Genomic DNA, 27,444 nt, shown 5'->3' on the forward strand with positions numbered 1-27,444 from the left:
AATGATTCAGGCCTCATTACAGAGATATAATCTACATTCATACATTTATGTTAGTGATTCAAATCTATTGGGAGAGATTGAATTCCGTTAAATAGTGCATCTTTCCTGTGGAACTTTTCTCAGGCTTTCTCGGGCTAACCTAAGAGGTGACTTAACAATGCAAAGTAGTGGGGTATTTAGGGATTCAACTGTGCTGTAAAAGAAAGGCTGTACAGAAAAGAAAAAGAAGAATGAGATATAATCTAAAAAGCTATGTCAGCTTTTCCATTGGGCTGTTTTGTAAAGGCCCTTCCTGTCATCACGCTGTGCAGAAGAGCAGGGAAAGGGCTCTAGAACTTTCAAGCCCTGCACCTGCTGTAGCTATACTTGAATATGGAAGTTTTGACCATATTATTTTTCCCATTTTAGACAGGCAGAAAACAAAATTTACAGCTAAAAGATCTGGCTGACTTACATTGGAACAGAAAGTTGGTAGATGTGTGTCTGTGTGCCTGTATGTGTGTATGTGTGTGTGTAAGAGAGGGACAGACAAACAGACTGATTTTAGGTTATATTAAAATCCGAAGATGATATCAAAAGTGTTGGTTCCTAGTGTAGAGAAACCCCCAAATAATAACTTCCTGTGCTTTTAAACTTTTCACTGTAGAATGTTTATTCTATGGTTTCATTAAACAATTTTAAAAAATGTTTAATTAGTTGTCAATTAGTTTAATTAGTTGTCAATTCAAATACTTGGATTCTTCTAAACTATTGAGCTGAAACTCAAATCCCTCAGAAACAGTATATTCTTTTATGCAAGTGTTTGCTCAGGTATTAAACTGTGAACTAGGAAATCAAAATTAGCATTGTGGATTCATTTTTCAATATTCATGCTTTAATTAAAGAACGACTTGTTTGACGTATGCTCTTTATTTACTCAACTTTCCAATTAATAGCTACAGAAATCAGAGCTAATTATATTAAACTTAAAAATCTGTGATGTTCACCACATTGTTGAAATCTTCTGAATAAGCATCTCAACGAGTTATAAATAATATAATTAAAATCCTGATTCTGATGTTAAATGTCTATTTCAAAGCTCTGAAAGCACAGGAAAATATAAGAGCATGCATGTAAAGGCATTTTCCACTCACTAAACAACAAAGTTGGGCAATCATTTTTAATGACCTTCTCTAATGCTAAATTCATTTGTATTTTCTCCAGTTCACAATAAAGATTGAGGCCAAATGCACATTTTAGGGATTCTGGCTTTTGTATACAAGCTCTTCTGATTAGTTCCTTCCAAATTACCGCTGCAGTTGTTGAACTCCCAAGTTCACCTTGAAATATTTCCATTTTAGGTTGGCAGTCTATTGGGTTAAAATATATGAAATTGCCAGTTTTGTACTGGAAAGCAGTAAAATATTGGCAACTCACATGCCTCAACAAAACACAGAATCCAACTGCCTGACATAACATACCAATACATATTAAAGCATTCCATACAGTCAAACTTTCCCTACTTTAGAGGATTTCTTAAACAAGTGGTCCTCTAGGAACTGTCTCTTACTCAGATTGGAATGGATTATCAGAGGATAATCTTCCTTGTGCCTTTTTACTCTTGGCAAAATCTCCCTAACCTTGGACTTAATTCTGTCTGTACCTGGGCTATGAACTAGTTTCTGTGAGCAATGGGGGAGCTGGGGAGTAGTGTGTGGAGGAGTGAGAAGAGAGGGAGACTGGCAGTGCAGTTAAAGTCGCAAAATAAAGCCCTTTAAACATTAAATTTGAAGATTTAAGAAAATGCCCCATTATGGCCAAGTGCAAAGGAAATTGCATAGAACAGAAAACAGCAGAGTATTCGGCCAAATTGTAGTAAAAATCTTTGCGATCTCAATAAAGTGCGTTCGCTTTGAAGTGCACGCGTGATCCAGTAAAGGACTCATGTTAGCCATTAGAAATCGGTCATTTGGGTCCTTGATTTCATTTGCTCCAAGAGAGAGGAGACTTTTAAGAGTGACGATAAATCTCCCTGAGCTTAAAAGGCAAAGAGGGCCAAAGTGTGAACTTTTTACTTCGGCAACGGAAGCGAGAAATCAGTAATTCATTAAAGCGGAGACCTCCTTGGAAGCTGGCAGAAGAGGAGGAAAGGAAGCTAATTAGGTCTCCTTTTTCTGTGCTCGCTCCGACCAGTTCGTAATCTGCTGTTTGGGAGGGTTTATCCTCAGCATCTTCAGCTCTCTCCTTAGCCCTCCCCCCTTCGGGGATAGAAAGAAGAAAAAGAAAGAAAGAAAGAAAAAGCCTAGCACCAGGTGGCTCTCAAGTATTTCACTGCCAAAAGAAGAAGGGGGGCGGGTGGGATTCTACGCTGGAAAACAAGTGGGAAAGGGGCTCCCCAGAGGGGATTGGTTCGGGCTGGAAGACAGCAAAATTCGGAAAGCGTGAGGACAACCAGCGCCAGCCGCCAGCGGTGCGAGCACAGGACGCCCTCGCAGCAATTAGCGGGAGCTGGAGGCGTCCGCGGAGGCTGCGCCGGCGGCGGCGGCGCGGAAAGGACCCGACAGCCCCCGAGCTCCGTGCAAAGGCATCGCGCTCTCTTCTCGCTCCCCTGCTCTCCCCCCTTTCGGCCCCTTCCTCCCTCCCTCTCCCTGGCGTTCCCAGCAGCCGAGGGTTTCAGATGTCCCACCGCCGTTTGACCCCCTCCCCCCGCTTCTCCACCCCTGCAAATGAGGTTTGACCAGCAGAGGCAGAGCCCACCTCTGGCATTCACTGACATTTAGACTCCGGGCTTCAACCTGTTTACAAGCGGGCTTTCCAAAGGAAGGGGGGTGGAGGATAGGGCCAAACCAAACACCAGCCGCCATCCCCCCCCACCCACCCACCCCAAACAAGAAGTGACTTTCTGGAGGCTTCAAATCAACAGGCACCACCAAAAAGAGAAAGGAAGAGGGAGAAGAAAACAGCGACCGTGCAGCTGCCTCCAGTTCTGACAGCCCCCAAGGGACACACTTTTAGAAGTGGCCAGCAGGCTGGGACTCCGCAGAAAGGGCTCAGAAGGTGCCAACCGCAGAGGAGCGCAGATATCTCCTCCGACCCCTCTCCCCACCCTCTTTGGGTTTTGTTCACCGCAACTGTCATCTGTTTTTCAGACCCTTGTTGTATCTAACATGGTGAAGAAAGGAGTGAAGAAGAGAACAAAGTAACTCCTGGGGCGAGCGGGGGGCTGTGGTGACCAACACCACCACCGCCACCACCAGCTCCAGCTGCCTCGGCCACCCACGTCCACCATTCACCCGGAGACTCTAGAGGCGCAGGCAGCGGATCCGAGAGCGAGCGGAGCAAGGAGAGGCAGCCGGCCCTTCCGAGGAGTTATGGATGTTGGTGCATTCACTTCTGACCAGATCCGCGCCCAGAGGGAGCTAACCAGCAGCCACCACCTCCAGCTGTCTCCTCGCCTTGCACCGGGTCTTACCCTTCCAGTATGTTCCTTCTGATGAGACAATTTCCAGTGCCGAGAGTTTCAGTACAATGTGGAAATGGATACTGACACATTGTGCCTCAGCCTTTCCCCACCTGCCTGGCTGCTGCTGCTGCTTCTTGTTGCTGTTATTGGTGTCTTCCGTCCCTGTCACCTGCCAAGCTCTTGGTCAGGACATGGTGTCACCAGAGGCCACCAACTCTTCTTCCTCCTCTTCTTCCTCCTCCTCCTCCCCTTCCAGTGCGGGGAGGCATGTGCGGAGCTACAATCACCTCCAGGGAGATGTCCGCTGGAGAAAGCTATTCTCTTTCACCAAGTACTTTCTCAAGATTGAGAAGAACGGGAAGGTCAGCGGTACCAAGAAGGAGAACTGCCCGTACAGTAAGTAACAAATGCGTGCTCCCCTCCTTCCAATTATCCACCCCCCCACCCCACACGGGGGGGAAAATCTGTTCCAGATGTGGCCAACTAAATATTTACGTCCCCAACCCCTGTAAAATGATTAAGTGGAATACTTTCACACTAAATCACCCCCCCTCCCATGTATACATTGTGCTGCTGCATCCCCTCCCCTGGGCGCGCTCCCTCTACAACCCCCACCCCTTGCCACCCTATCCGCCCCTTCTCTCTAACTTGTCACTAGCGGGACCACGCAGGGCGCCTGAGAGTTGTTGTAGCACCTAGATGCCCCTTTTCTGTTCTCAGTGCCTTCCCCACCTCACCCAAGGTCCCCTTTCCCTCCCGTCTGGAAGTGGCTCAAGTAAACACATTTTGTTTCCTTTCCCTGGCAATCTTAAGAGTTTTGGGACAGGCTTCTCAAGCTGAAAATAATTATCCGCTGTCAATTATAGGGGTTTATGGGAACTTTATTTAAGAAAGAAAAGTCACTTCCACTCTCTCTCCACCCCTCTCCCTTTGACCCACCACCTTTAGATAGGAGCAAAAAGCACTTTTCTGGTTTTGATTTTTTTTTTTTTTTCCCTTTTGGGTTCCTCTTGTTGGTTTTTGGGTGATTGCAGTTCGTGAAGTTAGTTTTTCAGGCACCACCGCTGCTATTTGTCTTCTGCCTGCCTTCTCTATTGGTAACATGATGCTCATGTCTGCATTGTCAACAGCATATGCGCTGCTTTGTGGTGTCCTGCTGTACTGTTTCTTCTGAAACCTCTCATATTGCAGAGCCATACTACTACAGCATTGTAAACATCTGGGACTGGATTCACACAGACCTCACACAAATTTCATTGTCATTCTTTTATTTTCAAAGTAAAAGTCATAAGTCTGTTTCCATGGCTATAGTTTATCCCATAGAGTGATCTTTTCTTCTCTGATTCTGCATGGGATCCTTAGATTTCTTTCTTTCCTTTTTCTTTCTCTTTCTTTCCCTCTTTCTTTATTGCAGGGGTGTGGGAAGGATGGGGGAGGGAGAATGAAGAGAGAAGGGGTGGATATTGTGTCTCTTCTTGAATCAATCCAGCCAAGCCAGATTACTCTGTTGGCTTCCTTTCCTACTTACTTTCAAGTGGTGAGACTTATTCATCCTCTATTGATTGTTATTTGAAAGGATCCCAAGGCTATGTAATGGCACACTGAAGACAGTAGACAATGACATTTAAACATCTTTAATGACCATTTAGCTTTATCTCAATGGTAAATTCCAAGTCACCTTTCAAGAGGACCTTTTTGTGTTTAGTGGTTTGGGAATTCTAAGCACACATTTGTCAGTTAACTTAAATACATGGGTCACACATTTCAAGATCTCTTGGCACAGAAAGTACCAGCTACTGATGCAAATGACAGTGGACCAGGATTTAACATTTTATTTTTAAATAAAGTGTTACATGAGGTAAGACTTAGTTTTCTTCCTCTAGGTCTCATACATATTCAACATAAATTGCTTCTCCTCAAGTACTGCTTCTATTTTCTAAAATCAGAAATATGTTTACAAGTAATCAAATATTTTAGAAGCATTCTTCATTTTGACTCAACAAAAGTAGCTGAGTAATGTCATTAATGATGATTGTTTTTGCTTGAAAGTCATTTGTTATCTGAATTTCCTAGATACTATGTATGATTTTATAGTTATTGACTAAAAATACGGTATTTTTGTTTACATCTGAATCAAAATAATGTGGTGGCATCCAGTTAAGAGGAGGGGGAAGAAGCTGTCCAACCAAACACAGGGTTGGACAGAGTGAGCTGAGGATTTTTTTTTTTTTTTCTAAATTCCAATGGACTGAATTTCTATATATTTTTGGTTCATGAGGGAGAACTCAAAGAAATAAACTTTCAGAGTGTTTACCTTGAGCAAGCTTTCTTCTTTCTTAAAAATGATAATAACTTGATTTGCCCTTGTTATATTTTAATTGTCTTTATGATGTGATGCTAAGAAAACTACACTATTTTTATTTTATTCAAGTTAAATTCCTATTATCAAAAATAGTAGGCAATCCTGAGTGATAAACTATTTTGTAAAATGATTTTCACAAATAAATTGAATTTTATTTTTACAGTATGGACTCTCTGGACAGAGAAAAGTTTATAACATTTATTATATAGCAAATTTTTATCCTACCTGTACAAAATATACTAACATCTCTCCTGAATGATTGTGTACTAATTACTAATCATTCCTTTTTGAAAAATAATAAGCTAAATATTAAATAGTAACAGTTTTAATTAATGTTTAAAAGTAAAAGGGGAGGGATTATACTTCTAAATATTGGCAAACTATAAATAATTCAAGCTTTCCAAGAACTTGTGTGTCAAAACCTAGCAAGTAAAATGTACAGGTTGAAAAAGACTTAATTTAACATGTGGTCCACTAATCAGAATGCTGCTACAATTTCCAGCTGGACAGCTGAACTACATGGTATCATTAAGATATTGTCTAAATGTTGCATAATTACATGTGAACAAACTTTTGCCATGCCCACAGGGAAGCCAGTCAGTCAGCCTGTTAAATATTAGGATATCTAACCCCTGAAGAGTGTCAGTTCCTCGTCCAAAAACCACATTTCAGTAACATTTTCCTAAACAAGTTATTAATTACCTCAATACACAATGCTCTTCTTTTGAGGTTTGCTTATTTGAAGATAATTTTTTTTTGGTTACTTTTGACCCTAGTATTATTGTTACTAAAATACAGTAACAGCTTATCTAAGAGGTTATATGTTTGTGATGTCCTGGGTAATTAAACAACTATTTTACTGGCTTTTTGCCAGTAAAATGGTAACAAAAGGGAAATAAGGAAACCACCCAGAAGTATTGCAAAATCATTTTTAACTTGTATCTCCAAAGCTAGTTCCCAGAAGTTTGATGGTTCTAAAAATACTATGTGTGCTAAGGAAACTCCTCTCTATTTGGGTGAATATTATAATTTCTTTTCTTAGGTGGGGATGTAATTTTGCTCTTTACCATTTTATGGGAGTAGAAAAAGAGAGCAGAAATGAATTGTTTCTCCTGCTAGAAGTCTGAGAAAGCTTGAATAATTTAGAATAGCTGTGGTGTATCTGTCACTAGATATGTGCAGGCTCATTTAGGTTTTGGTTTATCATTCTTTACATCTAGAGCTTTGCCCTTGAAACATTACCACTCAGATCCAGGTCTGGCCTTCTGGAAAGGCTGCATACAGCTGTTAGGTACCCTTGCAACTGGGAATGACTGCCTTCTTTCTGAATATAAGGAAAACAGCTGTGAGCTGCTCGCATAGTTGTCACTTGAAGAAAAGAGGGGATCTAGTGAAAGGAAAATGTATCTCCAAACTTGAGACAACTAAGGATGGATATACCCCAAACAGCCCAGAGCTTATGTACTTTTCTGAGAACAAGGTATGGGAGACAATAGAGAAATTAATATGACCTGAGTATGTGGTAGGTGCCCCATCTCTTTAAACACATATTTCATTTAATAATTTTAATAGTCCAAGGGTATAGCTATAACTGTCCATATTTTTCAAACATGAAAGCTAAAGTTGGAAAAAGTAAAATGTCCAAGGTTAATCATCTAGAAATTGACAGAACCAGAATATAAGCCTAAGCCTATTTGCTTATCTGTCCATATATACTATTCCTCTCTGCTCCCTGCAATATTAATATTGATTTATTAGATCTAGCCCACACCTCAAAAAAAAACCAGATTAGACAAAATTTTACTTGCTTTTTGCTGTGAGCTCTAGTAGTTTTTAAAATTAAACTGGAATGAAAGTAATATAACAGTAGAACAGAAACAAATATGTTAAAGAAAACCGTTGCAGGTAGCCACATGATAACAGGCAATATTAGTGCACGGTCTCGGTGAAGTCGCTCTCTTGATGCTGTATTTGGGAATACAGTTGCTTCTGGACACACATAAGGTACAGATGCATCAATCTCACTTATGTTAACAGAGGTCATTAGGAATACATGACTATTTAAGAAAAATCTATGAATGTCATTTTGTATAGTAATTGTTTACAGCTGAGGGCCAAATGTTTAATTGTTCCCATGTGTAATAAAATAATGTGATTGTAAATACCTGTGGGAAATTGGGTTGTTGCATGAACTTCTATTATATGACTCTAAAAAGGGCAACACATTGAGACCCAAAGCTACTTATCTGAAGAACGCTTTTAAAATAAGTCTGCAAATCAAAAAGATACTTCAGAACATAGAATAATAGATTTTGTCTAGGATTAATCATTCATATTGTTATGTTCTAATCAGGATTACAGCTTATTTTAGGAAATTTAATAAAGTATAAGACAATTAATAGCTGAGGAAAGTAGGGACTCTGATATTGTTTCCTAACAAATACACCAGAGTTTTCTGGGAAGAAAACTCAAAAGACAATTTATGGCTTCCATTGGTGTCTTATTTAAGTTGTAGCTGTTTCTAGAATTTGGTTGCATAATTTATAACAGGCAACATTTAATCATGAGCATCAAGGATTTATGAAGGTAGAAGGCACTGTATTTAATGTTTACACGACACTGTCCTGTTACCTTTACTGCATTCCTACCATATGGACCCTCCACTTTGATGGCTTTATCATAAATCCATTAAAAATGCACAATTCAAGAGAGTTTCCTCTTCATAAACCTGATTTATAACCACCTATTGAAGAAATCCAAGAAAACAGTTGGCAGAAATTACGTGCCAGTATTGGAATAGAAAAATTCAGAGACACTAGTTTGTATGTCTTCAGTGTTCAGTAAACTATGACTCAAAAGTATGGACCACTCTTTAAAAGTAGGTATTTTAAAAAATTATGTTTAAACATAGAATTGAAAGAGGAAGAGGAGGAGGAGGAGGAGGAGGAGTTGTGTCTTGTAAAATCAAAGAAACTCCATTGTATGAATATTTTTCTACATTATTACTATCCAGTTTAGAGCAAAATGTCTTATTTCAGTACACTTCCTTAGAATTTAAAGAACTTATGGTAGACATGAATGAACACTTTAAATTCCTGTACAATTACCTTAATGTTCAGAGGCAAACCCCATTTATTACCCAAACGTCTAACTTTCCACAAGCCAAAAGTTGGGAAAAAGTTGACAGCTCATTTGAAATGGAACTAATGTTCCTCACATTTATGAGCTGCCTATGAATATCCACATCTTTCCTAAGCCTTAAATGTCTGTAAGCTTATCCAAAATTGTAGCACAAATTATATTTCTTTATTATGCTTCAGAAGGAAGAGTAATACATGTGTATTAGTTCAAAGTGATTTAATCTATCTTAGTATTAATTCTGTGAACTTTGCAATGAAGAGTAATTCAGATGACAGTTTTAGTATTACTGTTACAACATTTGTCAACATTAATAGTTGATGTTTGCTTAATATAAGTAAGTAAAATATTAGCATTTCCCTTCCAGAAATTAAAGAGCCTCTTTTAACTTTGCAGTCATATGGAATATAAGATTCATGTTCATGTGATGTTAATACAGTTTTATCACAGTCTAGAGATGAAATGAATCTTATTATGTCTCAAGTTCTTTATGCAAAAGTATCTTAATCTTTCACATTATATTTCAAGGTTAAGATCTTTTACATTTGCCATTTGATAGTGGTGTTTGTGATTTAGTTTTGCAGATTTGAAATATTTACTTTTTGTAATTGGCACTCTATTCTCAATGCATATTACCTTTACCTGTGCCAGTCAGTAGTATAAAAAAGAATAACCGAGAAATCTGTCTTTAAATTGGTTAAAGGAAGTATACTCACATCTTAGACATCACCAGTGACATTGATACTGAATTAATGAATCTGAAATTTTGTTATTTTTCAGAATCAGTTTGAAACCAGTGCTTAATTTGTACAGATTTTTTCACAACAGAAAGTTTTAAGCTATCTAAAAGGGAGCCAGGTCACCCACAAAATAATGGCCTGATGTGCTCCCTTGCTTTTAAATCAGGTCAGTTGTGTTCTTTCTTTGAACGCTGTGTTCTAATTGGAACAATAAATCAAAGAAGACACTCAGAGTAGATTCCCATGTAAGGTGGACAACTGGACAGTGACTTTTTACTGCTGCTAACACGTGCATCCAATTACCATTTGATAGATTCATAGTGCTGGCAGTAAAGCATTGCCTTATTTTATAGTTCACCTAATAATTCTTCAACCTAAATCTGTCTACCTTTGCCTATACCTAATCTGTCAGTATGTGTGTTATCATTAATGAGGAATTTTTGAATGTTTGGCACCCTTCCTACAATGAGTGATGTCACTGAGATCTTAATGAATCATCTAATGAAACCTAATAGATAGCAAAGTATTGATTAAGTTGAAGTACGCCAAAATCCAAATGATTGTCAACTCAACAAACCTAATAATTTCACTGCAATTCTAATCTAACTCTGAAGTGTAGGTCAACTGCAAGAGTAAGAACTTTTCAAAAAGACATTTTTGTGTGTGGTTTTATTTATATATATATATATATATATATATAATTGTTACTTTCTTTCCAGGACCTTGTTAAAATTCTTTAACTGATAAACATACATTCTTATTTTATTCTTATCCTTTCTTGAGGCCTTACTCCTGTGTTGGGCATAACTTGACATCCTCAAATTGTTTTCACAATTTAAGGCTCTATTAATTCTTTCTAGTAGTTTGGTTTTTGAGACTGTGTGACAACTGTACTTTAGTGGCCTTGTGATTCTCTATAACTTTATCACCTTTTAACCACTTTGTTATTTTTATTGTCCCCCCACTTCTTTGAGGCCAAGTAAAGTCTTTCATTAGTATTATGTAGCACCCCAGGTGATACTCAGGGCCAGATTGTTTTGCATGTGTAGCATCTAAAAAAGATAATTTGTATTCTGGGTCTAAAAATCTTCCAATAATTTAAATTCAACACTTTCCATCAGAAGCTTCTTCTCATTTTGAATCTCTAATAATTTCTTCCTTTCCCCAGTCTCTAGAATAGTTTCTTCTAAAGAAGTTCTGCCTCTGGGGAAGTGGCAAAACCCAGATAAGCACCCTGCTGAAAATGAATAGGACCCGACCTGTATCTAGGTCCCCAATCTGCATTTTTCTTCCAGGTTAAATTCTGTTTCCAATGCCTCTTCCTACAGATTCATTGTACCTTTCTTTTAAGCTCATGCATCACTTACTAGCTACTTTGTCATTTTCCTACCTTTTTGCCTTTTTCTGAACTCCTGTGAAAGAAAGTAAAGATGATTTAGAAAATCTAATGATCATCTTTCTTCTACTTTAGTAGTAGGTGAATGCTGACTTGGAGGTCTTTGACATTCCCAACTTTCAGAATGTCATGAAGACTATCAAGCTTTTCTGTATGCCCTGCCAAATGAATGTAGTGTTTAAAAACAAAACACATTCTCTTAATACTGGTTATCCATTGCTAAGAAGTACAAAACATACATCCATATGTACTTCAGGTTGACCAAACATAGAAATGTAAGTGTCTTTTATTTTTAGGTCATTTACTTGTTTATTCATTTTAAAAGGGTATACAAGCATCTTTTCACTGCTTAGTGCAGTACAAAACACTAGGAAGATCAGTGTATATTTTCACCCTAAACCACTTTTGCTCTAGTAGAGAAGATGGAATATTTTTTAAGGATAAATGATAAAAAGTTAATAATTAAAAAAATCAGAAATTAGGGACAGATTTTTCTTCCCCAAACTCCCTTCCATTCTTATTCCATTATTTTCTTTTTTTTCCATTCTTTTTTTAACCTGTTCAGGGTTGCGTGGTAAGTTTACTAAAAAGATCTTCAGCTTTGTGATGGTATGTCTTAATTTGGCAAATTTTTAAACAGGAGTTAGAATCGGGACAAATAAGTATGATTATTCTTTCATGCTTCTTCCAAGAAAGAACCTTTTGGGACTGATTGGTGAGTTAGATTTATTTTTATTATACACAGAAACTGGATATTTACATATACTGAATTTATCTATTACTATAACAATGATTCGATTTTAAAACGTTTTAAAGATGTTTTCAAATTTTAAGTAACTGATTGACCAATAGATTTATTTAAAAGAAGAATTCATATTCTGTCTTATGGGGAAAATGGAAACACATGACCCTGATTTACTTTCTTCATTTTTCAGTGTAGATATTTTTGTGATGGTAGTAATAGCAGTAATTATTATATTCCTTGCACATTTTGGAGGGTTATCTCTGTAAAAAGTGTGATTTCATAAATATGGGGGCAAAAGTTCTGAGGATGTCAAATTATAGTATAAAATCTCAATGAACAAAAATACAGGAGTTTTTAAAACCTCAAAAATATTGACATATACAAAGCAAGAAAGATAGTAAAGTACACATAATGAAAATATTAGAATCCAGAGGCAAAGCAGAAAAGCAGAAGATACCATAACTCATTTAGACTTACACTGTGAAAGGAAGAGAGACTCCGCTGGAGTGATAAAGACAAGGGTTTTGAAATCCCAGGAAGAAGAGCAGGCTAATGAGCAGCACTGCAAAAGGACTGACACGAAAAGAAAGGTATGAGGGAAATATAATCCAAGCCCTGGGATTCGACTGGATGTTAAATTAACTGAAATGAGAACTTGTGATCTAAGAGGAATCCCACAGGAGTAATCGCAGTCAGGGTATCAAAGTAAGGAAGGCTCAGGCCCAGATCCTGCTAAAGAGACTTTGTGATAGAGTGATGGAAAGTGTGGGCTTTTGATTCCAAGTGATTATACATATGGGCTGGAAGTGAAGGTTGGCTTTGAAGCCAAAGACCTGGATGCAAACTGCAAGACAAAAGGGAATAGGTTTAGGCAAGCCATTATTAGTAACACCGAGATATTGACAAGAGCCACCTCTTTTCTACGTGGTAGACTAAATGAGATCATTTACCCCTTAACTCATTCAACAGACAGGTGAGTGCCTCCTTTTTGTCAGTTACTATGTGAGGCACTGGGTAGAAACACTATTGGAAAATGTCAACGTTTCTGTTCTCATAGAGTTTATAATTCTAATTCAGTGTTAAAAAAAACATAAAAACATAAGCAAATCAAGAGATATATTATGAAAAACTGAGGCACGGGCTATGGAAGAAACAAGCAGGATGCGTTAACAGTTCTGAAGCTTGGGGAAAAGAGTAGAGGCCTGATTCTTCAAGAGACTGGTAGCACAGATTTGAAGATTGAAGGGTAGCTTGACAAGAGAGCAAGAAACTGAAAATATGAATAGAAGATTAAAAAAAATGTCTGTAAGGACACAAGTTATGAAAACAAAAGAAAAAAACTACAGCAACAATATAGGTAACAATATAGGTAAGACTTGAAAAAAGTTATAGGAAGAAAAGAAAAAAGAAAAAAAGTAAACATAATTATTAAACATGTCAAACCACATATTTTATTTCAAATTATGACACAGTTTTAAACTGTGATTATTACCAATGTTCAACTTTCAGTAAACCTCTAGTTATTTATTGTTGCTCATCCCATGATTGACCTTTGTGGCTGCAACCCTCACAAGATTTGCCGTCTGGATTAGAGACAGGAGATGTTACAAGGAGCTGGAACTGGAAGATCATATAAGGCAGTTTATAGTCAATGCTAACAAACTAGGCAGGATTTAAATAAACAGCAATCTCTATCTGAGCGAGTGATGGATAACATCAGGAGGTCACACTGAGGAGAAAAGACTCCAGCTAGACACAGATGAGTAAATATTCCAAGAGAAGGCACAGAAGCATGTGGGTGCAGAACCAGACAAGAAGTTTTCAGTTAACTGAGCAGACCAATGGGTGGAACCATTTGCATGATGGTCAGCATGCAAAATAAAGGTACTAGTATGTGCTACCAGGTAACAGGGAGCAGGCAGACATCTCTACATCTGTGAACATAAGATTTCTGGCAAAAGCTTGCATTAACATTTTGTTTAAAACCAACCTTCTTCATTTTTATTATTAGCACTTTACTTTTTAAAGTAAAGGAAAAAGAAAGCACAAGACTACTTGGAAAAAAATCTATGCTACTATAATAGACGTAATCTAAATATGGTACATAGCAAAAGTTGTAGCTTGATCTTTTTTAATATTTATTTTTCAGTTTTTCTGTGGACACAACATCTTTATTTTATTTTTATGTGGTGCTGAGGATCAAACCCGGCACCCAGCGCATGCCAGGCTAGAGCGTTACCGCTTGAGCCACATCCCCAGCCCCTGTAGCTTGATTTTTTAAAAAAAGTTTACAGAACTAATTTCATACTAGGGTCATGAAAAAGATGTAATTCTTTAGATCTTTACTACATCCTTACTATTCCTAATTTGCCAAGTGATCACTACTTTAAAATTTAAAGTGTTCTCTACCTAAAAATTGCTTATTATATTAATATCACTGGGAAGGGACTAGGTAATTTCTGGAAGATTCCAAAAGGGAACTACTAAGGCATCAATAGCCACCTGATCCAGTTCTGTATTTGTTCTTGTCATTATTATTCTAAACTGTCTTAGATTTACTTGATTTAATTGATAAGGAAAAGAAATCAAGTAAACAGTAGACTGCAGTTTTATTGTTTTTTCTTACAGAAGAGTATAGTTAAGTAGTTTTTAAACAAACTAGGAGCAGGATTCTGACAGTATATATATATATATATATATATATATATATATATATATATATATATAGAGAGAGAGAGAGAGAGAGAGAGAGAGAGGGAGAGAGAGAGAGAGAGCGGCGCGCTACATTCACTAATGAGAACTTGAGCTCTGGAGTCAGACTTCTTGGTGGAGAATCTGAATTCTAAAACCTCATAGTCATGTGACTTTGGGCAAGTTACCCCCCAGATCTTGGTTTCCACATCTAAGTAAAGATAATAATATCATCTGCCTCATCATTGCTGGGAAGATGAGTTCATGAATGTAAAAATGAGACCTTAAATGGAAAATTGTAAATATAGGACTTGGCACATTTTCAGAGTCAAAACTGTTAGCTGTCATTATTCTTTCTTATGATGACTCTCTTGTTAATTATCCCATTATCTGAAAAGATCCCTCGATTAGGGAATAGTTTTAAAAACTTAAACAGAAAATTGATAATATGCCACCTAAATGTATAGCTTACAAAACATTTTTAATATTTTCATCAATTTATCCTCAGAAAATACTACATTATGAGTAAGATAATCATCATTACCTTTCCACATTTACATGAGAAAACCGAGTCTGAAAGTTAATAGTGCCAGACTGAAGTTACATAGTTAGCCTAAGTGAGTCAGGATTCAAACCCAGCCCAGTGGTGGCCAGGGTGATTTCCTGTCTTGATTTGCCTGGAATAGTCCCAGTAAATGTCTCATGATCTGGCATATTTATTAATAGCATCCCATTCAGTCTTAAGTATTCTATTATAAAATCATCTAATTCTTTGTCAGTTTGGTCTATATACGGGGCACATCTACACAAGCCAGTTCCCTCCTAGATATTTCAATTTCTTCCCAATGTTCTTAGAATCATATTTACATTCCTTCAAAGACATATCAGGTAAGATCCTCATGATTTGCCACCTCCCAACCCCCTGGCCTCATTCCTTACCAAACTACCATTATTCAAAGTTGTTTTTAGTTCCAGAATGTGCCTTGTCCCCAGGGCACAGATATACAAAATCTATCTGGAATGGTGTCCTTTCCCTTATCTCCAGCTCTCCTTCCTTTAAGATTTCAGTTAGATGAGAAGCCTTCCTGACCACTCTGTTGTCCTTGGAAAACTTGTGCTTCCTCAAAACCTTATGTCTAGTATCATAGCACAATTCTACATTTGATTGGTTGACTGTTTGATGGGACAATAACCCATCTAGTTTCCTCATAAACTGAATACTTGAGTGTGCAGACTAGCAGACTATATTTAATTGATTTTTCCTTTAAGCACATAATTCAATAATTCAATATCTGGCATATATGGGTGGGGGGAGAGAGAAATGAATTGCTCTGTTGAAACCATATGACCTTGGTCAAGTCACTTAAACTTTTTTGTGTTAGTTACCTATTCCAGAAAATGTGATTAGTATACTACCTACCTAAAAAGAAGTGGATAAAGTAAGTGATCTCTTAAAATTGTATTCAGTTCTAAATTTTATAACTCTAAGAGTTTAGAAAATAAGTTACCAAGGTCATCATTGCTTAAGTGAAAGTGAAGGACTTACGTTTATTCAAACACCTGAATAAAAATTATGTAATCATGAAATGGCTCTTTTATGTTTTGCCCATTTTTATAGATTTCTAGATTACCATTGTTATGTTCAGTAGATATTAAATTACTTCACTCTTCTTCAAATTCTTGCTGGCTATGAGATAGTTATTCTTGATTTCAGATTGAAGTTTGAATTCTTGGATACCATGTGAATTAAGAAATGAACAATTTTTGGTAATTTCTTTAGAGAAAAAGAATAATGTCCTGCAGAGAGTGGGAGTAAAGGGATATGGCTTGTAGTCTTGGCTGTGTCAAAACATTTACTGTGCTATCCTAAGCAGGTCATTTACTTATCTGGCCTCAGAAACTATATCTATGAAATGAGTGCACTGCATTGAACTAAATTATTATTAAAATATTTTAGTTCAGGATGCTCATTTTATGGATTAAGGACCAGATTTCAGGAAGATAATTATGTTAAAAAATAATAACTATAGTATGTGGAATAATTGTCAACCAAAGACATCAGGTCCTAAACACTAAATCCTGTGGGTGTTACTTTATGAGGTAAAGTTTTAACAAAAGTGATTAAATGAAGGATTTTGAGATGAGGAGATTATCTTACATTATCCAGGTGAATCCCAAATGCCAATGCAAGTATTGTTAGTGTAAGAGAGACAGAGGGAGATTAGACATAGGGGGCAAATGGTTATTTGATGAGGATAACAGAGGAAGATTTAAAGATGCAAAGCTGTGGACTTTGAGGATGAAGGAAGGAAACATGAGCCAAAGAATGTGACTTTTGAAGCTAGAACAGGAAAAGAAGAGTTTGTCCCCCTAGAAACTATAAAGGAGCTTGTCACTGCTGACACTTTAGTCGAGGCCCAGTGAAATTGAAATTGGACTTCTGGGCCCCAGAATTGTAAAAGAATGTATTTGTATTAAGATACCAACTTTGTAGTAATTTGTTAGAAAAGCCATAGGAAACTAATACAGATTTTGAAACACAAAGTGAGGTGCTCCAGTAGCAAATACCTATAAGTATAAAAGTGACTTTGGAATTAGACAATGGGCATATTATGGAAGAATTGTGAGGCACACCATGAAAAAAAAAAAAGCTAGATTTATTCAAACAGATTTCTGGTAATATGTGGAAATTAAATTCTGGAGAGAAATTGAAAGGCAGTGAGGGACACAGTAGAGAAAATCTATCCCAGTAGAGAATCTGTATATCCTCATAAAAGAATGTTGGTAGAAATATGACTATTAAAAGTACTTCTGGGGAGGATTCAGTAAGAAATGAGGATTGTGTTATTAGAAACTGTAGGAGAGGCAATTCTTGTATGAAAAGCAAAACTTTGAAGTGGTAAATTTGAATATTTAGCTGAGAAAATTACCAAGGCAACTGTTGAAGGACCAGTCTAGTTGCTTCTGGCTGCTTAAAGTAAAATTCAAGAGAAAGGAAATAAAGTGAAGATTACTAGCTAATAAGCAGAATAGATACAGTATCTGATGCTTTGAGAAACTCAACCTATTCAGATTACGAAGGATGCTAAATTAGGAGATGAACTGTTAAGAAAACATACTCCACAGACAAGGCCCAGGGAGTAGCTAGTGCTGAAGAGACAAGACTGACAGGGTTTTCTCAGCTATCTCAGTCCAGAAGCTAGGAATAGATGTGAGATCACGCAGAAAAGATCTGTGGAGGCTCCTTTCATGGCATGAACCCATGACATACACAGTAGGACCACAAAGTACTTGAGAATGTTATATCAGTAGAAGTTCTGCCAGCTTGGACTAAAGAGTGATGAAGAGAAGGAAAAACGAGGGAAGGCGGATGAAAGTACCCAGCCATAAATAAACACTGTCAGAAAAGAAAAAGAAAAAGAAAAGCAAGGGTCCTGTGAATGCAGAGCCTGGTGCACAGGAAGATCTGTGTGCCCAAACAGACTGAAAATGGGCTCAGAGGCAGGACCCTCAAGTAAAAAAGGTTCATTCTAAGCCTTGAAACTTAATGGAATTTTCTCTGCTGGATTTTGAAATTGCTTGGGACTAGTGACCTCTTTCTTCTTTACATTTTTCTCTCTTTGGAATGAGAATGTCCCACCATTGTGTTTTAGGACTTGATAATGTATTTCCTACTTTTATAGAATCATTGATGGAGAATAATATTCCCCCAGGATGGATTTGATCAGACTATCATCCATACAGGATTTAGATTCTTTTTTTTTTAAATAGAGAAAGAGACAGAGAGAGAGAATTTTAATATTTATTTTTTAGTTTTCAGCGGACACAACATCTTTGTTTGTATGTGGTGCTGAGGATCGAACCCGGGCCGCACGCATGCCAGGCGAGCGGGCTACCGCTTGAGCCACATCCCCAGCCCCAGGATTAGGTTCTTGATCTGAGTAACATCCATACGTAATTTAGATTAGGAGATTATAAATTTTTGAGTTGATGACATTTACATGAATTTTTTGAACTTTATGCTATAATGGGTGAAGACTTTGGGGAATGTTGAAGGATGGAATGAATATCTTGCATATGGAATACATTTAATTTGGGCGAGGGCAATAGACTACAAAAGAGCAAATAATAGTTACCCAAAGGTTCTAATTCCTGGAAACTGTAAAGTTTTACCAGTATGACTAAATTAAAAACCTTGAGATGATATTATCCTGATTATCCATGTGGACCCTAATGCCACCCACCATAAGTGTTCTTAGAAGTGGGAGGCAGGAGAATAGATATACGTACAGATGGAAGAACTGATTTGATGATGGAAGGAGAGTTTTGAAGATGCTGCACTGTTGGCTTTGAACAGAGTGGATGGGCCATCAACCAAGGAATGTGGTTCCAGAAGCTGAAAGAGGCAAGGAGTAGATGTGCCCCTGGATAGCTTCAAAAGGGAATCTCTCCCTGACAGCACCTTGCTTTCAGCCCAGTGTAATGGATATTGGAGTTCTGGCCTCCAGACCTGAGAGATAATAAATTTTTGTTGTTTTAAGCCACGACTTTTGTGGTAAATTGTTACAGCAGTCCCAGAAAGTTAACACAGCAAATGATAACAGCTTTGTGTGGAACAAATAAGGATCCTTGACAAAAAAAAAAAAAAAAAGACCTTAAGGCAGAAAGCACCAAGCAGGGACTCAAATAGATGTAAGTGCTGATACTTTCGATACTTTTCCTACTTCTTAATTAATTCTGTAATTAATTTATGTAAAAAAATTATATTAGCAGAGTATGAGGTTCACAATAGGACCTTAAATATAGTTGAATCTAAATGGACAGATAACAAGTTTGAGTGATTCCATGTTTGTAAACCATTGTTTAAAATATATAGTGCATCTGCTCAAATTGCTTTCCTATTAGATAATACAATAAGAAAAAGTTTGCTTGTTTGGTTTAGGACTTAGCTATACAGGTGAGCTCTTCTCTACTAGGTTATCAATTTAATCTCTCTGAATTAAAGAGTTTCTCTTGCACTGGTACAAGAGCCCCTCCTAAATGTGGATGCTAACCCCATGGAAACCTTTTCTACTTAATGAGTCCCCTTTATAGTTAACAGTGACAGAAGATCAATTATTTAAAATAATAGATAATGCAATTAAAATGTAATTAATAGTCTGAAGGATGTTTTCAATGTTTAAATACAGTTCATTGAAGCTACTGTGCTTTTGCTCTTTTTAAAATTAATACTTTGTTTTATCTATCCTCTTTTGACTATGCATACAATTCACACAACATTCTGTGTTTAAGCCTTTCTCATCTCAAGGTGTTTTCATAATAGCATAATTTTTCTAAAATTTATTATCATGTCTGTTTATATCAATTGAATTTTTGAGGCCTGGAGAAAACTGTATGATTCTGCAACTGGTATTTCCTTTTTTAAAAAAAAGATTTTTTTTTTTTTTTTTTTAGTTGTAGATGGACACAATAGCTTTATTTTATTTTTGTATTTATGTCTAGATGATGCTGAGGATTGAAGCCAGTGCCTCATACATGCTAGGCAAGGACTCTACCTCTGAGCAACAATCCCAGACTTGCTGTTCCCTCTTAACAGAAAATTAGTTTCTCTCTCAGCAGTAGGAACTATGAAGTTGTAGACAGGAGATAAACCTTTTGTTATCAAGTCTTTGGGCAATGGGGCTTTTGCCAAGCTGAGGCTGATAGTAACAGCTGCTAGTTTATAGTGTTATGGTGTGCACTTTTTTCCTCCTTAACACTCATTGTTGACTGAGTGCTGGGGCTATAGTAATTTGAGAAGAGAGATAATGGTGCTGATATTTGGAAAGGTAGGGGCAATTAGGAATAGGGATCTGGTGCAAGGGAATTGGGTAAGAGACATGACCCAGGATTACCTCAAGCACAGCATTTTACTTCTATTCACTGAGGCCAGGAAGATAACATTTGAGTCTCCAGGAGGTTTCTGAAACTTTCTTAGTGTCAAAATAGCCACAGAGACAGTTGTGCATTCTTATTTGAAACTCAGCCCTAGTCATTTCTCTTAATAAAGATAAGATTCCTTCTACTCAGCACTTAATAAAGAGATTTGGAACAGAAGGAGAAGAAGGCCAAATTGGAAATAATTAATATTAATAGGCAATAGTAAATATTTCTCATACCTGAATTTATGACCACATGATCAGAATAAACTGGTATGCTTGGTCAAAATGCAAATTATGCATCTTATTTCAGCAATGTCTTATGGGACGGGGGGTCAAATAAAGGGTTTGTATAACACAATGTGAACTTTCATTCTGTCCTCTAAAAAACAACTTAAGAAAGCATAATAGTAAGAGTGACATTAAGTGTGGAAATGATGGGAGGAAAGTATAATATGAAAAATTTGACCGAAAAGATTGTATGTACATATTCCATGTTTACACATTTCCCATTTTTTTCATGTGTTCTGGAAAGGGAGAAAGTGCCTGTGCTTTCTATCTAAAAAGAAATGTTAAAGTAAGTTAAAACATTGCTTAAGCTCTAATGTTCCCTGGTTGGTGAAAGAGATTTTCGGATAAATCTAAGATGAGGTCAGTTTTCAGCTCCCTGTTGTGTCTGAGAGTGTGTTCATATGTGTGTGTGCACGCGCACATGCGTGTGTGCATGCACTCATGCACACTCAAGCTGGAAGGGGGAAGGAGAAGACATCGTCATCTCACTGGGGCTGTTTTCTCACCATGTCCGAGTGTACCACCCCTGCTATTTATGAGCAAGAGCTGGGAATGCTACAAGCAGATGACAATTGTGTTAACAGATTTTCAGGGTTCTTCCCTACTTCATCTTTTTTTAAGCCACAGGAATTTGTGTATACGTGCCTCTAATCCCCAAAGTGTTAGAGCCATGTTAGCCCTGAAAGTGATGATTTGAATTTGGAGCAAAGTTTCCATTTCTGGTAACATGAAGAAGAAATATCAATGAAATTTTATAGCTTCCTTGGGAACCATCATTGGAACTCTAGAAATTCCTTAATTTCTTATCTCTTGTTGGGAAGAATTCTTCTTGGTTTTGAAGAATTCTTTTTTTTTTTTTTTTCATGAATGAAATTGGAAATTATTTGGGTTTCAGTTCCTATACATGACCCTTTTTTTCTGATGGTCAGGACTGACACTATAGTAAAAACTATGACCATGTCTACCTTGAGTGTCTCACGACTATGCGAATTATAGTCTCACTTCTAATATAAATTACATTTCTTTATACCTACTAAAGACAACTAATCCCAGATTTATATCCCATGTAACTCATGGAATATCTTCTGTAAAGTCATAGAAGATATGAATATGAAAATGTTAAAGAGTTGACAAACTGCAACACACTTCTGATGTACCTTATTTTCTTCTATATTTAATTTTTTTTTCTCTGTACTGAAGGCTCCAAAGTCATTTAGTAAGCTAATCAGAATGTGTTCAGCTGAACTTAGTAATATATAACCACTGACATTTGCCATAATTTATTAGTCCAAGATCATTATTGTACTAACCAACCTAAAGTAGCATGTTTGGGGTTTTCCTCAAACCTAAAAGACTTCACGGGGTTTTAAAATCATTTGTTGTATCCTGCTATGCTATGTCTTATGAGGCACTTGACTAAAAGCATTTTTGCCATAATGTTTTGTGTTCCAAAGAAAGCATAAAATTATTTCTCTTTTTAAAGAATCAGAATTGCACCGGAAAAATGCCATCCATCAGTTGTCATATTGTATGTTGTTTCTCTCTTTGATGACAGTGGTTGTAGAATAAAGCCCATGCTACCTTAGAACATCCTAGTTCCCCCATGTTCTTACTCATGACTGACACCCTAACTGAACTGACAAACTTTTTAAACATGTTAGTAACACTGATATTTTGTGATGAATTAGAGCTGGGGACCTGAAAGAGAAAAGTGAGAACTTGGAATAACTTGTATTATTAAATTCATTCTTATTTTATATCAAAATATATGAAGGACTTATAATATTCCTACATTCTTTCAAATTGACTATAAGGAAAATCCTTGCTTCTCTATGTTACTCACGGAAAATGTCCAGGTTTTAATCAGCAGTTCAGTTTTAATCAACATGTGGGTTCTTCATATGCCATTGTTATTTTTATCATTCTGATGTCTGTGGCATTCATTTATCAAATAGGCACATTTTAAAAAACATACCTATGAGAATTTCATAGGCAGAATTACATGACTGCTGAATGCTAGGTGAATTGTCTCAGCAACTGGTAACTTACCTCCTGGTTTTAGATACTTTTTAAGCTCGGGTTTTAGACCTGGACCAAGTAATAACAGCTAATGGTACTGAATGCTAAGTTAGTCCTGTGTACTTTATATATGTTCTTATTTCAGCTGCAAATGAATCTGCAAATGAACTCACAATTTGAGGGTGTGGATACCAGGTCATCCCAGATGAAAATTTGAGGATACTGACCAAATGACTTTCACTGAAGTCTTACAGTTAATAAGTGGTGGCTGTAGGGTTTGAACCCAGGTAGAGTGACTCTAGCAATAAGTCACTATGCTGTTGCATTCGTCAATAAATCACAATTTGAAATTCTACTATGGTATATCAGATGATCAAATTCTACTGCTGGAGGAAACATGTAGTACTCTTTATTCTCTTGACTAGATTTTGCTTACATAAAGACCAAAATTTATCTCTTCTTGTCATCTATGAATTCTTACTTGCACCTACAAAATTCTGACTCCTGACCATTTTTGTCTCAATACTCATGATAGCTAAATAATAAATGGATTGGAAATATATATGTATTTTTCCAGAAGTAAAATTTGTCATAATGTTTTGTGTTCCAAAGAAAGCATAAAATTATTTCTCTTACTTGCTTTTTCAAAAAATGATGATCTGGGAATGTTTTTAAAATAGTTTTATAGTAAGAATTAATTTTTCTATCAGTTCTTTCAGTTTTAAATCTCTTATGTCATTCATTTAATATTGAAGTTTTTCTTACCTATTCACACATGAGGAAAAATATTTATTTTGTTGTCTTGCACTTTGAGAAATAGTTGTCTTGATGCCAAACTGCCCGAAGACATGTTCTTTCACTAAGAAAGAAAAATTTTAAGAGGAGTTTACTTAGGATTTCTGATATTTCCCCTTTTTATTTAATTTCCCCATAGTTCCCAAGTTTAATACTTGAGGTATTCTATTTATTAATGAAAACTTATTCATATCAAATGCCCACATCTACATGTAGCCATTTCAAAGTCCAAAGGATAACTTAAAAAGTATCAGAACACTGGATTAAATAAAAGATTTATCTCTGCATCTTAGCAGATGTCTTTCCTAATGAATTTCAACCAAACTAACCTAAAATCAGCTTTTGGCATAGTTCATGCTAATGGTAAGATTTGCTTTTTGCTTTTGAAGGTGAATTGATATTCACAAATCATACGTCACAAGCCACTAAAAGTGTCAGAATCCCACAGCAGGCCCTTGGTGGCTTGTTAATCTCTCCTGTTTAAAGGAAACAGACTAATTCACTTAAATATAATGAAAGCCATGCCTGCTCAAGCCCAGTCCCTAAAAGAGCCTCACTCCATGCAAGTCCTGCCTTCTTTCTTCACCTCCTTCTCTCCTGGCTCTGTCAGTTAAACATGAAACTAAGAAACAATGATGTCTCCATGTCTGAGTCATTTCAGATGTCACATGTGTGAAATCATAGAATTCTTTTTTTTCTGACATTAAAAATATATACAAAGGGATCTCCTTGCCCACCTTTACCATTGTTCTCAACAAAGTGTAAAGATAAACCAGGATGTTGAATGCAGGGGCCAGATGTATATATAACCTCTTGCCCTCATTATTCTAATTGGCTTCCATTAGAGGGTGAAAGAGAAAATAAAATAACACAAACTAGGAATTAATGGATACAGAGGTGAGAGAGTAAACTTTCAATACTGGATTGGCTAAAATCTGGGACTATTATAAGCATAATAATAGAAGAGCAGTTTTAGAGGATTAAATGAAAGAAGACTGATAAAATACTAATAGAAGGGACAGAAATATTTTATCATGATACTTAGTGCCCCCAAATTGTCCAACTGTGCTCTATTGTGTCCAGGCTGTGTTATTTTTAACACTTCTCATATTTACATTTATTTTTGTACTCTGAAGGAAGAGCCAAATGTTCTTTCTTGTTGCTCAGATATGCACAATCACACTTGTAGCTAATTATGTCTGTAGTTATTTCTTCACTTTCCAACCTTGTGTATTTCCCCTTTTAGTAGCATTAACTACTTGTGATTCTCTAGGCTGAAATGAACTGTAATATGTAGTTATGCTAAATCTTCTTCTCAAGTTCCTTGGTGTTGATAAGGGAAGGAACCTGGAACTGGAATTAAAACAGATTATTACTTTCCACATATATCTTAATCAAAGCTTACAGTCATAACAGTGAAAATCTGGAGTTAGGATTTTTAGGAGAGAAAAACAATTTTCATTGCAAGCATACTGTACATGTTAGTCATGGCTCAGAATGGAGAAGGAATTTTATGGAGCAAGAAGGGGGAGGTGCAAGAAGAAGGTTTTGAGTTTCTTTCCAAATGTATTTTTAAAAAAGCATTACAGAATCAGGATTTATGAAGAAAGAAACAATAACAAAAAGAAAGCTATTTTTTTTTTCAGCAAATTAGTTGAGAATGGATTTGACCACCAGGAATGAAGCATGAAGAGACCAAAAGGAGACAATTGATTAAAGAGCTCCTGAATGTGGCAATGTCTGGAATCCCACAAGACAACCTGCCAAAGCCTGTTGACAGCTAATCTTGGGGAATAAAGTCAGTGGAGGTCTTAAGTATGGAAGGAGCTTTCAGAGGTCATTTAGGTCACTTCGATCCTTCTGCAAATCACACTCAGTCATTTTAAACATCTCCCAACCACACTGAGAACTGACCTTAATTGTAACTGGAGAATCTAAGGTATACTAAAATATCTGGATCAATATATATGCATATGCATATATATACATAATACATATGTAAAATTTTGTCTTCATATCTCTTCATTGAGTATGAGAAATAATTGGCCTTAGTAACCTAATTAAAATCTTTACATTCTCTATAGAAAACCATCTGCAAAGATTGCATTATCAGGTTTCTACCTTGGTTTCCTTTAACCAGAAGAATTCATATTGTGATTTAATTCATTCAGATAATTTATTTAGTTTTACAAGATACTTTTACACATATGATTTTATTTGTTTTTCATACTAGATCTAGATAGTAATATCTTCGTAAATATGTGAGAAACACATATGGCATTTAAATTAAATTTCTCTTCCTCTGGTTTCTAATTAAAGATCTTGCAACTACAATATTATATTTTTCTTAGATCAACGTTTGTTAGCTCTACTGACATTTAAACTAGATTATTATTTATTTTAGGAGTCTGCCCTGCATATTATAGAAGGCTTAGCAACATTCTTGGTCTGTACCCATTGGATGCCAGCAACCCTACCCTACTGTTGTGACTACCAAAACTTTTCATTTTGATAGACAATAGGCTGAGAGATTGACAACCTGATCATATCTGGAGAATAACAGTATTTGATTACTCTTAAGCATCAGTAAATTTCCTAGATATGAATGTGTATCTTTCTATAAATATATATAGTATGGCAGAGTTTTTAATTTTTTTATAATAACCATGCCTGTCCAATCACAGAATATACAATCTAGTAGTTTCTCTTAATTCTTCTAAGGACTTTGATTACTCATCAAAAAGTAACTTTTCACCTTTTCTTAAAAAAGGCACAGTAAACAATGCATTTTTTTTCTTAAAATATTAAATAGCAAGGAAAAAAATATAACTCAGGTGATTTTTGAGCCTCTCTTGGTCACCTAAGCTTTGGTTTACAGCCAGAGTCTGAGCCCTGATGTTTTCTTCCTTCCTTCCTTCCTTCCTTCCTTTCTTTCTTTCTTTCTTTCTTTCTTGTTTTTTTGTTACAGTGCACACTGAAGTTGTGAATTTGTGAACTACATAATGAATTATACAATGTCCATCAAATATTTTTGAAAGTTATTCATGTTTACTACAGTTGCAAATTTGTTGTCTCATTACCATATTGTCCAGGCCTATTTTAATTGTGTTCCTAGGGATGTGTAAGAGAGCTGCAGACACATAAACTATGAAGGAAAGGCAACCAATAAAATTTCTAGTGAAAAAAAATTATGGGATTTCATAGGCCAAAAACGTATCAAAATTATTGGTGATTTCAAATGGATATGAAGTCATTGACAACTCACCTTCTAACTAAAAACTAAATATCCTAAGAAGTCAAACCATCACTGTTTGCAAATAATCTTATACTGAGATGATTTTAAAAAACCACTTGAAGATTTCTACATCTGACAAACATATTCAGCAAACTAGCAGAATATGAATTCAATAAGCAAAAATAAACAGCTTTTCTATATGCTGATGATGAATCCACTGAAAAAGAAATCAGGAAAATAATTCCATTTATAATAGCTTAAAAAACAAACTTAGGAATAAATCTCACCAAAAAAAGTGAAAGACCCCCAACAACAAAAATTACAAAACACTGAAAAAAGAAATAGAAAACAACAAAGACACTAGAGGATGGAAAGACCTCCTGTGTTCAAGGACAGGCAGAATCATTGTCTAAATGACCATGTTACCAAAATGATTGATAGATTCAATACAATACCCATTAAAATGCCATTACATTCTTGACACATCTAGAAAAAACAGAATAGTCAAAGTAAACTTAGGCCAAAGCTAAACAAAACAAACAAAATACAAAGCAACAATAAAAAATAAATAAATAAAAAATTTAAAAAAAAAAAACATCAATGCTGGAGGCATTTCCTATACTTGATTTTGCTTTTTGGTACTGGGATTGAACTCAGGAGCACTCAACCACA

The 27,444-nt window shown here is 36.3% G+C and overlaps 1 protein-coding gene across 1 annotated transcript in view; it reads left to right on the top strand.

The window, feature by feature from the left end:
* The first annotated feature begins 2,938 nt into the window (after window positions 1-2,938).
* Fgf10 (fibroblast growth factor 10) overlaps window positions 2,939-27,444 on the top strand; it is a 79,842-nt gene continuing 55,336 nt past the window's right edge. The window contains exon 1 of the mRNA XM_076856147.2: window positions 2,939-3,838. Coding sequence (XP_076712262.1) covers window positions 3,508-3,838 — 331 coding nt within the window. The 5' untranslated portion in view covers window positions 2,939-3,507. The remainder of the gene's footprint in view (window positions 3,839-27,444) is intronic.

This window comes from Callospermophilus lateralis, chromosome 5 (genome assembly GCF_048772815.1).
Source record: "Callospermophilus lateralis isolate mCalLat2 chromosome 5, mCalLat2.hap1, whole genome shotgun sequence".
NCBI classification, from domain to species: Eukaryota; Metazoa; Chordata; class Mammalia; order Rodentia; family Sciuridae; genus Callospermophilus; species Callospermophilus lateralis.